This window comes from Saimiri boliviensis, chromosome 9 (assembly GCF_048565385.1).
Source record: "Saimiri boliviensis isolate mSaiBol1 chromosome 9, mSaiBol1.pri, whole genome shotgun sequence".
NCBI lineage: Eukaryota > Metazoa > Chordata > Mammalia > Primates > Cebidae > Saimiri > Saimiri boliviensis.
The window spans coordinates 5,793,609-5,808,978 of record NC_133457.1 but is presented as its reverse complement, the minus strand read 5'-3'; the positions used below and the strand labels follow the sequence as shown (position 1 = coordinate 5,808,978).

At 43.4% G+C, this 15,370-nt stretch overlaps 1 protein-coding gene across 1 annotated transcript in view; it reads right to left on the bottom strand.

Annotated features, from left to right (window-relative positions):
• NCEH1 (neutral cholesterol ester hydrolase 1) overlaps positions 1–1,169 on the bottom strand; it is a 54,724-nt gene extending 53,555 nt beyond the window's left edge. Inside the window, exon 1 of the mRNA XM_003925109.4 lies at positions 427–1,169. Within this exon, the coding sequence (XP_003925158.2) occupies positions 427–669 (243 nt within the window). The 5' untranslated portion in view covers positions 670–1,169. The remainder of the gene's footprint in view (positions 1–426) is intronic.
• Between the last annotated feature and the right edge of the window lie 14,201 nt (positions 1,170–15,370).

Sequence of the window (15,370 nt, the reverse complement as noted above, 5' to 3'; positions counted from 1 at the left end):
GAACCAGAGCCTGCTTTTTCCGAGCGCTCCTACAAGCACTTAACTCACTCTCTGCCGGCCCCTATGGCAGAATGACAATGTGGGGAAGGGTGATTGATAAAATGTTGATTTATAAAACGCCTTTTGACGTTGCAAACCAAGGAGGAAGATATTGAGGACAGACGACGGTTTAAGCAGTTGTCAAATTCTATCCCAGCACTTCTCCCCCGTCACAAACGCAGACGAGGAAAGGCAGCTCTTGCCCGCTGCGAGCAAGGACGCGAAAGCGGTACCCTGAAAATGCCCGACCGGACCACCTTAAAAAGTGGCAGCCTCGCTGCATTACGAAAAACCTGCGTTTTCGTGGAACCCGGCGGAGACATTTTGCACCCCCTTCGAATGTTGCGTAAGAGGAGGAAGGGAGAGCCGCGCTGGGCTGCACCTCACCACTTGCTGTGCACCCCGGAAAGTGGCGTCCAGCAGCATCAGCTTCCAGGGGTCGGACACGGAGCTGGGCAGCGGGATGTAGATGTAATAGGCGGCCAGCGCCACCAGGGCTGCGAGCAGGACGCAGGATGACCTCATCTTCCCCCCGCGCCCTCGGCTCGGCGCCCCCGCGGGCTGGCGAAGAGGACAGGGCGATGCCACCCGGAGACCTCCGGCAACTTTCTGCCCGCGGCCGCGGCTCATCCACGCGTGTCTTATAAGCCCAGGAGCCAATCAGAGGCGGCGTCGGGAGGAAGTCGGAGCGCGGACATGCCCCTCTACGGTGTCCTTGCAAAGCGTGGCAGCTGCTCCAGGTTTGAGGAAGCTCCGTGCTGCGCTGGCCGGACCACAGCGGACTCTGCAGGACACTGGTTTGCATTGCACGCGGGTGAGGATGCAATCCACGCCTGCAAGACGCGCATCCCCACACGCGTGCACTTTCCTCCTAGAGGGTCTCAAGCGGAGAAGAGCTTCAGTGCGATGCGTCTCTGGCCGACGTAGGTCATTCTGCCTCAGAGTATTGAGAAAGGTGATAAAAAATCTGTTTTCTGGAGCACACTTGGAATGGTTTCTAAGTTCTAGCTGATACACGGCAAAAGAAGAGATGAAATTCTTCTGGCTCAAGCAATGAAAGGCCAGTAGTACACCTAGCACCCACTCCTTGGTTTCTAAATCCCACGCTCCAAGAAGAGGAACCGCGGCTTTCTGACACCACCTCTGCAGAAAGGAAGGATACCAGGGCCGGGGCGGTATCAGTTGTGCCGGAGATGCGGAAGTGCTTTAAAAATGACGGGAACTGGTCGAAGGTCCACAGCTGCCAGCCTGAAGTCTCTCCCAGTGGCTAAAGCTGCGATAATTTTGCCATCGGTATAAATCATCATAATAGATTATAACCCGTTGATTAAAATAAAACTCAGCAATCTATATTAATATAAATAAGTGAGGAAAGAAGAAAGGCTTTTCTTGCAATAGGATGCCAACTAATAACCATAGAAAATCATGAATGAATGCTAAAACCAGAGGGTAAAAATTTGACACAGAATTTTGGTTCTTTATCAGAACTCTCCACAAATTACTACAAAGGGAAAAATAATAACTTTTTAATTGGAGAAACTTGTAGATATCACCTGAAAAAATTCTTTCAGTGGGTCAATGGTAGCAGAAATACATTTAAATGGAGACTTGCTGTTAACAATCGGGGGTGAGGAGGGTGGGTGAGTACTGATAGGAGAGAGAAAACTTGACTAGCAAAATTTCAACCAGAAATCCAGAAGGAAAACATTTAGAAGGCCTGTTGCAGGAAAGTGGTAGATGACAACTCCAAACTTATTGATGAAGGTCTTAAAACACCTGGTATATATAATTATGGCATCTGAAGATAGTAATTCCAATTGAATCAACAGAAGTGAAATTAACCGTAAACTTGGGCCTGATAATGAGATTTTTAGGAAAAAGTTGTCTTTCTCTTCAAAGCTGAAGGAAAACAAGAAGAGCACACTTTCATGGTATTTCGAGCAAGTTCTCTCTCTCTCTCTCTCTCTCTCTCTCTCTCTCTCTCTCTCTCTCTCGTTACTGGTCGAGCTTATAACCCTAAACAGATAGGGATGTCTATGTTTGTGTGTGAGCATATGTGTAGAAAATTAGAAGCTAGTCTGTTTTTTTGTTTTTTGGTGTTTTGTTTTGTTTGTTTGTTTTAGATGAAGTCTTGCGTTTGTTGCCCAGGCTTGAATACAGTGGTGCAATCTTGGCTCACTGCAACCTCTGCCTCCCTGGTTCAAGTGATTCTCCTGCCTTAGCCTCCGGAGTAGCTGGGATTACAGGTGCCCGCCACCATACCCGGCTAGTTTTTGTATTTTTAGTAGAGATGGGATTTCACCATATTGGCCAGGCTGGTCTTGAACTCCTGACCTCAGGTGATCCACCCACCTGGGCCTCCCAAACTGCTGGTATTACAGGTGTGAATCATCACACCTGGCCAGAAGCTCATCTTTATGAGTGATTAGAAATAATCCGGGAGATATAAACCAAGTTGACTACTGGATTTAGTTACACTACTTGCTTTCAAGAAATCTGTAAAATAAATCAAAGTTTTACCTTGTTGACAATATTTTTTCTCCTAGATTTTGACTATATGTTTACAAAAATACAGATCTTAGAACTAACGACCAAACGAAACAGAACTAAAAACACGCAAATTCTAAAACCACCACACCTAACTCAGCCTTCCCTCTTCTACCAGCAGTAACACGCTCAGCGTTATAGATGAGTCTCTTGAGGATTAGCGCAGCCAAACAGCTTGTTCATATTCCTCTGGGTTGTAAGCGATAGTAGCAATATTTATTTCTGTTTTTCAGTGAAGTGCAGCTTCCCTTAAGCAGCACACTAAGAGACAGAAGCTAAGAAAGAAGAAACTGCAGTAATTCTCAGCTCAGAAATCTGAGAGTCTCTGTAGCTGAGAGGTTTTGTTTAATGAGACTAATGTGAGATAAACATAAACGCCTTCCTCACTTGTTTTCAATACTTTATTCATTCAACAAACATACCTGGTCCACATTGGGAAATAAAGAAGTTGTGGCAGGCAGGCTGTGAGGTCTCTACTCTTTAATTTTACATGCTTGGAGAGTGGGGGGCTCAGGGAAGAATGTAAGGAAGATGCAGAAGGGAACACCGAACGATAAAGAAAGAAACAAAAATTAATAGGTAATATGCATTAATTTGGCTTGCTATGAGGCAATTCTGTGGTAAGCACTTTGAATATATTAACTAATTGAGCTTCATAACAATTCTACAAAGTAGGTACCATTTTTACTCTAAAAACAGGCATTGAAAGATGAAGTGCTTTGCACAAGCCATCCTGCTAGTATGTGAGCCCAGAGTCTGAGCCTAGTGCTCATGTGCTTTACCACTCAGTTCTACTGCTAAGTGGTTAAAAATGAGGAGGAAACAGGCGGGGCATGGTGGCTCACGCCTGTAATCCCAGCATTTGGGAGGCTGAGACGGGTGGATCACCAGAGGTGAGAAGTTCGAAAGCAGCTGGACCAACAGGGAGAAACCCTGTCTCTACTAAAAATACAAAATTAGCCAGGCATGATGGTGAATGCCTGTAATGCTAGCTACTTGGGAGGCTGAGACAGGAGAATCGCTTGAACCTGGGAGGAGGAGGTTGCAGTGAGCTGTGGTCATGCCATTGCACTCCAGCCTGGGCAACAAGAGTGAAACTGAGTTTTCAAAAAAAAAAAAAAGAAAAAGAAAAAGAAGAGAAAACAGAACAGGGTGGTGTGACACTGTGTGTCTGCGAGCTGCTTTAAATTGTGTGGGAAAGGGGGCCTCTTTAGGGAGATGCCATTTGGACTGAGATCTGAATGACAGAAGAGTGCCACGCAGGGCTGTGGTGGTGGAGGGAATGGGTGCAGAGGTTCTAGGATGCTAACCCCATCGAGGAACGCTAAGAGCTAGTGAGGCAGGAGTAGTGTGGAAGAGGTAGTATGGCTGCAGAAGGGCAGTCCCTTTAGGACCAGGCAGGCCATGGTAAGGAGTTTAAATATTTTGGTGCAATGGGAAGCAATTAGAAGTTTTGTAACAGGGAAGTGACATGATCTGATCTATTCATATATTTAAAAAGGAGCACAGCAGCTGCTACCTGGAGAAGACCTGTCAGGTGGCTTTTGCAGTAGTTCAGATGAGAGATGATGGTGGCCTGGAGCGCAGTTTAGTTTAGCAATGAAATCAATGGGATAGATTTTGGGTGTATTTTAGAGATGAGGGAGATAAGATATAATCATAAACTACAAATGATGATTTTAAAAAGTCAAAATACTCCTAAGGTAACAAGGTGTAGTTTGAGTGCAGTAATTAACTTTTATGTTTTGATGGAATTGTCTTAGATTAATTTTTATTAACATCTAAATATATGACATAGCAATATCACTGCTTAACAAAATCTTTATTTTTATCACTTGAAATAATTTTCCCCAAATGCCATATATTAAACCACGTGAAGTGGTTTTTTTTCATCCAAGACAAGCAGAACTTTAGTTCAACATTGATTCAGTGTTGCTATCTATAAGGCAATGTGGTAGATGCTGTTGTGATGAAGATATATTTTCTTTCCCTGTGAAAAGTGTTCACTCTAGTTAGAGAGAAACGCAGGTATGTAGGTTGTTTCAAACATGTACAAAGTTCAGAGACGTAACTCAGAAGAAGTCAAGATTAATTCTGTTTCAGAAAAATTAGGAGTAAGAAGTGCTCAAAAATGGTGATGACTGGGCAGGTTCTGCAGGCTGAAAAGGAGTGTGTGCACAGACAGACAATAAGTGAGACCATCCCATGCACAAAGAAGAGCTTATTATACAAAAGTTCTGAAGTGTGATGTGAGCAGCATGCTACAGGTAGTTCAGTATTTCTGGAGCACCAGATGCAGGGAGGTGGAGCGTAGTGAGAGTGTAACCTGAAGAGTTAGAGATCACATGGTGCAGGGCCTCGAAACTTACATCGTTGGGGAGTTTGAACTTATCCTGTAGTCTGTGGGGAGGCATTAAAGGTTTGCATTAGATCACTCTGGTAGCAATGTAGAGGGCACGTTGGTGGAGAAAGAACCAGGGAAGCAGCTGGGAGGCTATTGCTTTTTGTGTGTGTGTGGTGGGAGGGATGGAGTCTCACTCTGACACCCAGGCTGGAGTGCAATGGCATGCTCTCAGCTCACTGCAATCTGTGCCTTCCGGGTTCAAGTGATTCTTATGCCTCAGCCTCCCGAGTAGCTGGGACTACAGGTGAGCTGCCATGCCCAGCTAATTTTTTTTTTTTTTTTTTTAGTACACACAGGGTTTCATTGTGTTGCCCAAGCTGGTGTCGAACTCCTGAGCTCAGGCAATCCACCTGCCTTGGCCTCCCAACGTGCTAGGATCACAGGCATGAACCACCGTGCCCGGCCAAGGATGTTGCTTTTAAGGTGTCTGAGATAGAGATGGTGGTAGCATAAACTTGTATCAGGTGATGGAAATGAGAATGAAGAGTCAAAAGATACCTGAGAGGTAGAATCAAGAGGACTTGTAAAGGGAGAGTAAAGGAATAGAGTCAAGATGAATTTCCAGGTCACTTGCTGAAGCAGATGGGAGAATGGTGTTGCCTTTTCAGAGACATAGTAAAGGGTAAAAGATTTAAGGGGAAATGATCAATTCAGTTTGGAATAGTTAGATTTGAGGTATCTGTGAAACATTTAAGTAGAGATAGTACATAGGCTCCCAATATAAGCTCATAAGCTGGAGACGTAAATGTGAATCTTCATCCTGTAATTGAAGCCATGACAATGAATGAGACAGAAGCGGGGCGTGTGTGTGTGTGTGTGTGTGTGTGTGTGTGTGTGTGTGTGTGTGTGTCTGGGGGGAAGGGCTTAGGGTTGGGCAGAAGAAAAGCAGGCCAGAGGGCTTTGGCATTTACTGTTTAGGAGAAGGAGAAGTTGACAAGAGAAAAAGAGGAAGTGGTCAGAGAAGGGTCTGTCTGAACTAGAGGCACAGAGTAGTGGTGAATACTGAAGGCAAGGAAATCATTGAGAAGGTAAATTGGTGGAATTTCCTAAGTGAATTCTTGAAAGGGGGAGGGAAAGGATGGAGCCAGTAATGACTTCAAAGTTTCTGGTTTGGACAACATCATTAACTGGCATAAGAAATATCGGAGGTAAAGCAGGTCCTTGGATAAAAGAATGAGTTCAGTCCTATGACGTGCTCAAGGTAAAGTACCCTGATTGCCAGCAAGCCGTTAGATTTAGAGGTTGGACCCTTACAGGAGGTGTCAGGGCTATCCTGGAGAACAGCCAAGATGGGTAACCTATTAAACCACTTATACAAACTATGTAATACAAAGTATATGATACAAGTGTACGACCAGGGAAATGTAACATTTCAAACCTGACACAAAGCCTCAAGCCATTAAGGCAAACTCTGTAAGTATAAAATACAAAGACTGATACAAAGTAATGAAGGTCTTTAAACTGTTTTTAATTTACTCAGAATTGTATCCAGCAACATTCTCTGGCCTAAATGCAATGTTAACGTTTAATTAAGGTCTAAATCACTGATTGGTATGTTTCAAAAAAATGGCTTGTGAATGACTGCACTTAGGTGTCCGCCTGTTTTGCGTAAGGCCCTCTACTGGTTATGGTTTGAAGCTCATGCTTGATCTCGCCAGAGTGTTACACTTACTAAAGAGAAAATCTAGGGTTGTGTTCAAAGAATAAAAAGAAAAGGAATATTCTCTCTCTCTCTCTCTCTCTCTCTCTCTCTCTCTCTCTCTCTCTCTCTCTCCCACCCTGTTATATTATCACCCCAAAGATTTATGAGTTTATAAAAAATTCATCCTGGAGCATTTGGACCAGGCTGGATTTTCCCTGGAGTCAGCTCATGGCAACTCCAGGAAAACCACAGAGTTGCTTTCTGAACTGGAGCATCGTTTTACCTCCTACCCCCACCGTAAACACGCAATGCGGGGACCACTCCTGGATCTTGCCCTCAATCATTAGCTTAGTTTCCCATGGCTGCTGTAATAAAATACCACAGACTTGATGGCTTAAAACAAGAGAACTGTACTTATCTTAAGTTCTGGAGGCTAAAATCAAGGTATTGGCAAGGCCAAGGTGTTAACAGGAACATGCTCTCTCTGAGGGCTCTAAGACAGGATTCTTCTTTGCCTTATCCTGGCTTCAGAGGTTGCTGGCAATCTTTGGTGTTCCTGGGCTTGCAAATGCCTGCAGTCTCTGCCTCTGTCTTCTCTTGGTTGTCTTCTCTGTGTTGGTCTTTCTATCTGTTCTCTTATGAAGACATCACCCATACAGGATTAAGACCCCACCCTTCCCCAGTATGACTGCATCTTCAAATGATATCTGCCATGACCCTATTTAAATAGGCCAGACTCTGAGGTTCTGGGAAGAAAATGAATTGGGAGGGGCAGGGGGATGGTACTCTTCAGTGCACAGTAACCAAAAGTTAAGTAAGTAATAGAAGCACTTTACTGGGTGTCCTATCCTTTCCTCCTATCGAGGCTCAGAAAGTGATATTCCAAAATATGGCCCTTTAGCCTGCTGAGCTAAAGAAGCAGCTTCCAGGTCTCTCGAACCTTCCCACCTCTCTTCTAGCCTCTCAACCCTGTCTCTTCCAAAGCACAAGAGGAGGCTGCTCTCTGAAATTCCGTCATCTACCTAGATGAAACACAGCAAAGAGGAATATGATTGCCTTCAATCCCTTCTCTAAAATTTCTAGAATTTCATCAAAGAGAAAGAGACTGAAAATTAAACACCACACCGAGAGCCCAGATGAGCTCTGTTCCCTGGTCCCATTCCATTCTCAAGCAGAATTATTTACTAATTATTGTCTGAGCATCCATTTCTCTCTCCTGAAATCATTTACTACCCTTTTAAAATTGCCTACCGCCCCTCCCTCACCCCTTCTCCCTATGAATTGGGTATTTAAGCTTCAATCATCTGGCCCTTCTTTGTGTTTTCATGTTTTTGGTACGGCTGTCCTGCTTATGCATGCTAATACATTTGCTTTGCTTTTCTCTTGTTAACCTGTATTTTTATAGGGGTGTCAGTCATAACTCTTATCATGGGAAGAAGAGGGGTAATCTTCTTTCTACCCCTACACCTCATAGTGGCTACAATGTGGTCCCTAGGCCTCCTTACATGGTTTGAGGGAGTTCTATACAGGCCATGTTCCCTTTGCTCATCCTTTCAAGGTCAGATTTTGGTCTTACTGACTTATAACTGAATAGTTAATTCCGGCTAATGGGGAAAGGAGGTTTTTCTGCACCCTGTAATTTGACAAGTGGCCTCCTGGATGTAATTTTTTTTTTTTTTTTTTTTTTTTTAAATGAAGGCTCGCTCTTGTCGTCCAGGCTGGAGTACAATGGCATGATCTTGGCTCATTTCAACCCCAGCCTCCAAAGTTCAAGCGATTCTTCTGCCTCAACCTCCCAAGTAGCTGGCATTACAGGCACCCACCACCATGTCTGGCTAAACTTTTTTGTATTTTTAATGGAGAAGGGTTTCACCATGTTGGCCAGGCTGCTCTTGAACTCCTGACCTCAGGTGATCTGCCCGCCTCAGCCTCCCAAAGTGCTGGGATTACAGACATGAGCCACTGCACCTGGCTGGAAGTAATTTTTTTGTAACCCAAAATAATGACTATGCTGTTTGGATTTTAGGCTGATAGAAAAGTGTATATGAGGAGGAGCAGGGCCTGTGTTACACTACGTTGGTGACTGTCTGCTTTGCAGTAACATAAGCCTGGCACTGTCCAAAGAATCTATATGTACACAAACACATCTTTAAAATAAGGAAGCAATATAAAAAATTGCAAGATCTGCCGAGTGCCATGATGCAAACCTGTAATCCCAGCACTTTGGGAGGCCACAGCAGGAGGATCGCTTGAACCCAGGGTTTCAAGGCCAGCCTCGGCAACAAAGCAAGATCCCATCTGTACAACAAAAAATAAGAAAATTAGCCAAACATGGTGGCACATACCTATAGTTCCAGCTACTCAGAAGGCTGAGGCTGGAGGATTGCTTGAGCCCAGGAGTTTAAGGGTACAGTGAATTATGGTTATACCACTGTACTCCAGCCTGAGCAACAGAGTGAAAGCTTTTCTGTGAAGAAGAAGGAGAAGGAGAAGGAGAAGGAGAAAAAGAAGAAGGAGGAGGAGGAGGAGGAGGAGGAGGAGGTTTAAAGTTAGTAGAAAACATGTTACATTCATTTTTTTAAATAAACCAGGGATCTAGTCAACTTTAGCTCATGGATGCCCAAAGTAGAAAAGTGCTTTGCAGTAAGATTCAGGTTGGATTATTTGACCAAAGGTACTTACTGTTTAGTATGAGGCACATTCCTTTTTTTTTGTTTGTTTGTTTTGTTTTGTTTTGTTTTTTGAGACAGAGTCTTGCTTTGTCTCCAGGCACCAGGCTGGAGTACAGTGGCAAAATCTTGGCTCACTGCAACCTCCACCTCCCAGGTTCAGGCAATTCTCCTGCCTCAGCCTCCTGGGTAGCTGGGATTACAGGCACGTGCCACCACGCCCAGCTGATTTTTTTGTATTTTTAGTAGCGATGGAGTTTCACCATGTTGGCCAGGATGGTCTTGATCTCTTGACCTCGTGATCCACTCGCCTTGGCCTCCCAAAGTGCTGGGATTAGAGGCATGAGCCACCGCGCCCGGTGCAATTTAGTTAAATCCAACAAAAATATATGGAATGCATGTCATTTATTATGCTGGCGGTGGGGACATTGGAGGAGGCAGTGAGTTTACAAAGATGTGACTCGCTTGCCTTTAAACAGGGAACATATTTATATGACTCACAATGATACAATGCAGGAAGCCCCTCTACACAGCGTGGTGTGAGTCAGGTACCAAAGGAGCATGGAGGTAGGAGTAATTAGTTCACCCAGGTAGAGGTTAGGCAGAAGGTGGCTCACCAAGGTGGTGATATTTGCTTTGAACCATCAGGAGCTAAAGGGATTTAACCAGGCACATGTCGAATCTAATAGGAGAAAGAGAGATTCTAAAAGAAAACGGTATTTTTCGGGAGTAGTATTGCAATAGAAATATGCATGCCATAAAACACCATGTGCTTATTCAAATAGGTTGAGGCATGGGGACTTTTTTTTTTTTTTTTAACAGATAGGGTTTCACTGTGTTGCCCAGGCTCGTCTGAGACTCCTCTTGGCAGTGTCCTGGGTAGCTTGAATTACAGGTACACACCACTACACTCAAAAGGGGAAGGGTTTCTGGGGGGGGTGTGTGTGTGCGTGTGTGGTTTTGTTTTTTGTTTTTGTTTGTTTTGTTTGAGACAGGATCTCACTCTGGTTGCCTAGGCTGGAGTGTAGTGGCATAATCTCAGCTTTCTGCAGCCTCGACCTCTTAGGCTTAGGTGATTCTCCCACCTCCACCTCCCGAGTAGCTGCGTTTACAGGCTTGTGCCACCATGCCCAGATAATTTTTGTATTTTTAGTAGAGACAGGGTTTTGCTGTGTGGCCCAGGCTGACCTCAAACCCCTAGACTCAAGCAATTTGCCCACCTCTGCCTCCCAGAGTGCTGGGTGTACAAGCATGAGCCACCACACCTGGCCCCAAAAGGGTTTTTAAAGGCAAAATGAGGAGGATTATGGAAGTGGTTTTTGAATCAATCATCTGGCTGCAAAGATCAATAACAAGAGTGATGTTATCCAACATTGGACAGACAGTTGCTGTACAGACATCCTTGCGGAGGATTTTCTGTTTAGGGTTGGGGTGGCCTTTGTGCAAGGCTGTGTTTTTTTGTTTTTTATTTGTTTGTTTGTTTTTGAGACAGAGTCTCTGCCGCCCAGGCTGGAGAGCAATGGTGCAATCTTGGCTCATTGCAACCTCCGCCTCCCAGGTTCAAGTGATTCTCCTGCCTCAGCCTCCCGAGTACCTGGGATTACAGGTGCCTGCCACCATGCCCAGCACATTTTTGTCTTTTTTTAGTAGGGTCAGGGTTTCACCGTATTGGCCAGGCTTGTCTCAAACTTCTGACCGTGTGATCCACCTGCTTCAGCCTTCTGAAGTGCTGGTTTTACAGGCGTGAGCTACCACGCCCAGCCAAGGCTGTGGTTTTTGTAGTCTCTTGTTATCAGGTGTATGTGCATGAGAATCTTCCCTTCCTGGCCTTCCTTGGCTTCATTTGCCAAGGGTTTTAACAGAAGCAAAAGGTCCTAGTGGTAGAGTTTATGTTTGATGTTCCCAGAGGCTCTGTGGACAGTCTCGGTGGTGTTAGGGACGGACTGCATGATTGTCTCTATGATTTTCTGTTAAAAATTGCTAAAGTTATTTGGTTCTGCTATGTGTAACCAAAAGCCCTAACTGAAATAACCATTTGCAGTATAAATTCACACTGACATTTTTTAAAAATTTTGAGACAGAGTCTCGCTCTGTTGCCGAGGCTGGAGTGCAATGTTGTGCTCTCGGCTCACCGCAACCTCTGCCTCCCAGGTTCAAGCAAGTCTCCTGCCTCAGCCTCCCAAGTAGCTGGGGTTACAGGTGCGTGCCACCAGGCCGAGCTAATTTTTGTATTTTTAAGTAGAAACAGGGTTTCACCATGTTGGGCAGGCTGGTCTAGAACCCCTGACCTCATGATCTGCCCGCCTCAGCCTCCCAAAGTGCTGGGATTACAGGCATGAGCCACCGCGCCTGGCTCACACTGGTGATTTTTAATGTTTTGCAAATCCAGCCCATTGAATATATGTGGATTCCTCATGGCAGAGACTAGCCAGTGCTGGCGCATCATTGGATAGACAGGAATTACAACATAGATACATTGTTTTTTCCCCTTTCTATTCATCTACAGGTCTACATCATTGCATTTCCACAATTATGTTAATGAATGCATAGCCTTGACGTAAAATACAAAGTGCTACATATCCACAAAATAAAAATATATACAGAACCTGATGACAAAATAAACACAATGTTGAGGCATTGCTAGGAACTCACAGAATTGCAAAGCTCCATTGTGAAAGGTAGATAAGGGAACACAAAGATCACTGGCATCTAGTCCTAATTCAGTTATGAACCAATCATGTGATCTTGGCCCTTGAACCTCGGTTTCCTCATATGCAAATGGTAGGGTTGTGCTAATAATAATAGCTATTATTTATTGAACACTGCTTTGCCAGGCAAGCTAAAACAGAGATAAGTAATGTTATTACCCCAAAGTAAGAGAGGAGGTATGAGAGGTGAAGTAACTTGCCCAAAGTCACAGTTAGACAGTGGCAGTCCCGGACATAGACCCAGATGTACTGCTACCAAAGCTTTATACTCGAACATTTAGAGAGATTCTGTATCTTTGCTATTGTGCTTAATGCTGGAATAAACAACAACTAGGATTTTTAAAATCCTTGCAGACAGATATTTATGTTCAGTTACTCTGATTGTGCACTTGGATGCCACAGCAATGTTAAATTCCTGTTAAAGTTTTGAAATACTTGTCAATTTCTGTACTTTGCAGCTGGTAACAATTTGCATACTGATGTCCTGGTCTACAGATCCCACTTTGACTGGTACTGTTATTAAAATACTTAAAGTTATTGCATAGTATGAGGAAAAACTAATTTGCTAACAATTCTGTTGGGGATATGAGCGCTGTTGAAGGGCAGTCTACTCTCCATTCAGTGACTGCACTTATCTTACTGCCTTAAGGAGCAAGGGAAGCTCTGCTGTAAGTATACTATACTTTCTTAAAAATCAGCTCCTTGTACCATGTTACCAGTTACAGCACTGTTACAGTTGTAGAACCAAATTTCATCTTATTCTCTGACATCTAATCAGTCATCAGAAAGTCTTCCATTTTTGTTCACCCTGCATCTCACATGGACATCTTTTTTTTCTTTAAAAAAAAATTGTATAACCATATTTTTAAAAAATATTTTTAATAGAGACAGGGTCTTGCTATGTTGCCCAGGCTGTTTTTAAACTCCTGAACTCAAGCAACCCTTCTGCCTCAGCTTCCCCAAGTGTTGGGATTTCAGGGGTGAACCACCATGCCCAGCTACTTTCTTTTTTATTGCCATCACCTTTGCTCATGGTCATAGGATCACGAGTCCTATGCTATTACAAAGATCATCGTGATAGTCTCCTCGTCACAAGTGTCTGCTTCCTTTTCTTTCCCTTTCGTCATTTAGAAGATGAAGTAAGCAGCGACTGATTTTAATGCATTCTCTAGCTCTAACAACCCATGATTTATCCCCACTGTGCTTACTGATTCTGCTTTCCACATTAGAGTCTATGCCACAAAAAATTCATAGAAAAAGTAAAAAAGCCTGGAGGTCAGCAACTCAGATTTGAAAGGTACCAGCAGGCCCAATATGCTGACAATCCAGAATCTGTAACCTTGGCTAATCTGTATTGACATTTTTGTTTTTTCCGTTTAGAATTATAACCCTATAGGTAATTAATATTTCTGTAATAATACTAATATAATTAATATTAGTATAATTTAGTAGAAATATAATTAATCCTAAATCAATAATATTAATATAATTAATATTTCTGTAATCCTAATATTTAGGATAGTTAGGATTATATTTCTCAATCCTAAAAAGAATGACAAATAATAATGAAAATAGTGTAGAAATAATAAAAATCACAAATGTAGTCCAGGCGTGGTGGCTTACCCCTGTAATCCCAGCACTGTGGGAGGCTAAGGTGAGCCGATCACTTGAGATCAGGAGTTCAAGACCAGCCTGGCCATGGTGAAATCCATCTCTACTAAAAATACAAAAATTAGCTGGATGTGGTGGTAGGTGCCTATAATTTCAGCTACTCAGGAGGCTGAGGCAGGAAAATCACTTGAACCCAGGAGGCAGAGGTTGAAGTGAGCCAAGATTGTGCCACTGTACTCCAGCATGGGTGACAGAGCAAGACTCTGTTTCAAAAACAAAAACATCAAAAATTTAGATCCATGATATTAATACTCTTTAACTCCTTGAGGGATAAAAATAATAATCAGTTTTATAATCAATAAAATTTTGTGTTTTTTTAGCTTGTTAGTTGTGTATATAATATTTAAGATAATCTATTCGACTTTCGATTTTAAAACTTTTATTATGTGCTTCAATGTTTACGTTAATCAATAATGTTTAAATTTAATTTGTTTTTAGTATCACATAGTAACTCATGTTTAGATACTTAATGGAATAAATTATCATTACACAACGTACATCTAGAAGTGAGAGCTCCTTTCTTTGAAAAGCTCCAGGATATTGAAGACCCTATCAATATCCCCACTTCCCTTCTTTGCCCTCAAGGAAATAAACCGTTTTGTGCTTCAGGAGCACTGGAGGGAAGAAGGAGGAGAGGGAGAACATAGATTCTCAGGTGAAGATAGATTCTGATCTGACTTCCAGTGTATTTTTCCTGAAACATGTTGAAGGCAGATGTCACAGTGATGGGAATCTCAGATCCGCTCCTACACAGCACTCCAGCAGAAGGAAGAAACTCTCAGTGAGGGTAGCTTGGTGGTGTTCAGAGACTGAGCAACTGTCACGATTTGGGGAAATATGATACTCTTACTTGAGCTTCAAGTGAATGTAGGAGAGGTGGCTGCCTGCTAATAATTTATGCAAACATTGACAACATTCCACAGCTGGTCAAAGTGGACTGATGACTAGAGTCCTTTCCCCTAAAGTTTTTGGATTGTACATCATGCCACAGATTTTTTATGATCCTAGAAAGGTGGGCCCTGCCTGCACTATATTCACTTCCTTAGAAATCAGCTAAGATGGGTTAAATTTCCCACTAATCCCGATGAGTAGCCCGCATAGGTAAACTTTGGAAAACTAGAGAATATGAGGGTTTTTTTGAACCCATTATTGAGGAGCAGATTTTCATCGTTTATAAATGTCGTGGAGCCCTGCACACTTTAACTTAGCCTTAGATATTCAGGATTTATGAGAAAGGAAGAGCAGTCTGGGCGTGGTGGCTCACGCTTGTAATCCCAGCACTTCGGGAGGCCAAAGCGGGTGGATCACCTGAGGTCAGGAGTTTGAGACCAGCCTGGCCAACACGGTGAAACTCTGTCTCTACTAAAAATACAATAATTAGTTGGCCGTGGTGGGTGGCTGCCTGTAATTCAAGCTACTCAGGAGGCTGAGGCAGGAGAATCCTTTGAACCCAGAAGGCGGAGGTTAAAGTGAGCCGAGATCACGCCATTGCACTCTGGCCTGGATGACAAGAGCGAAACTCAGTCTCAACAAAAAAACGAATAGGAAGAAGAAGAAGGCCCTGTGGGGTGCCTTATACCTGGCAGTACCTATCCACATGAGAGGAAATATACAAAGGACCTCCAGGTGAAGCAGGTGGAGGAGAAGCCCAGTAACCTGCCTTAAGTCAAAGATGGCTAACTCGAACCTA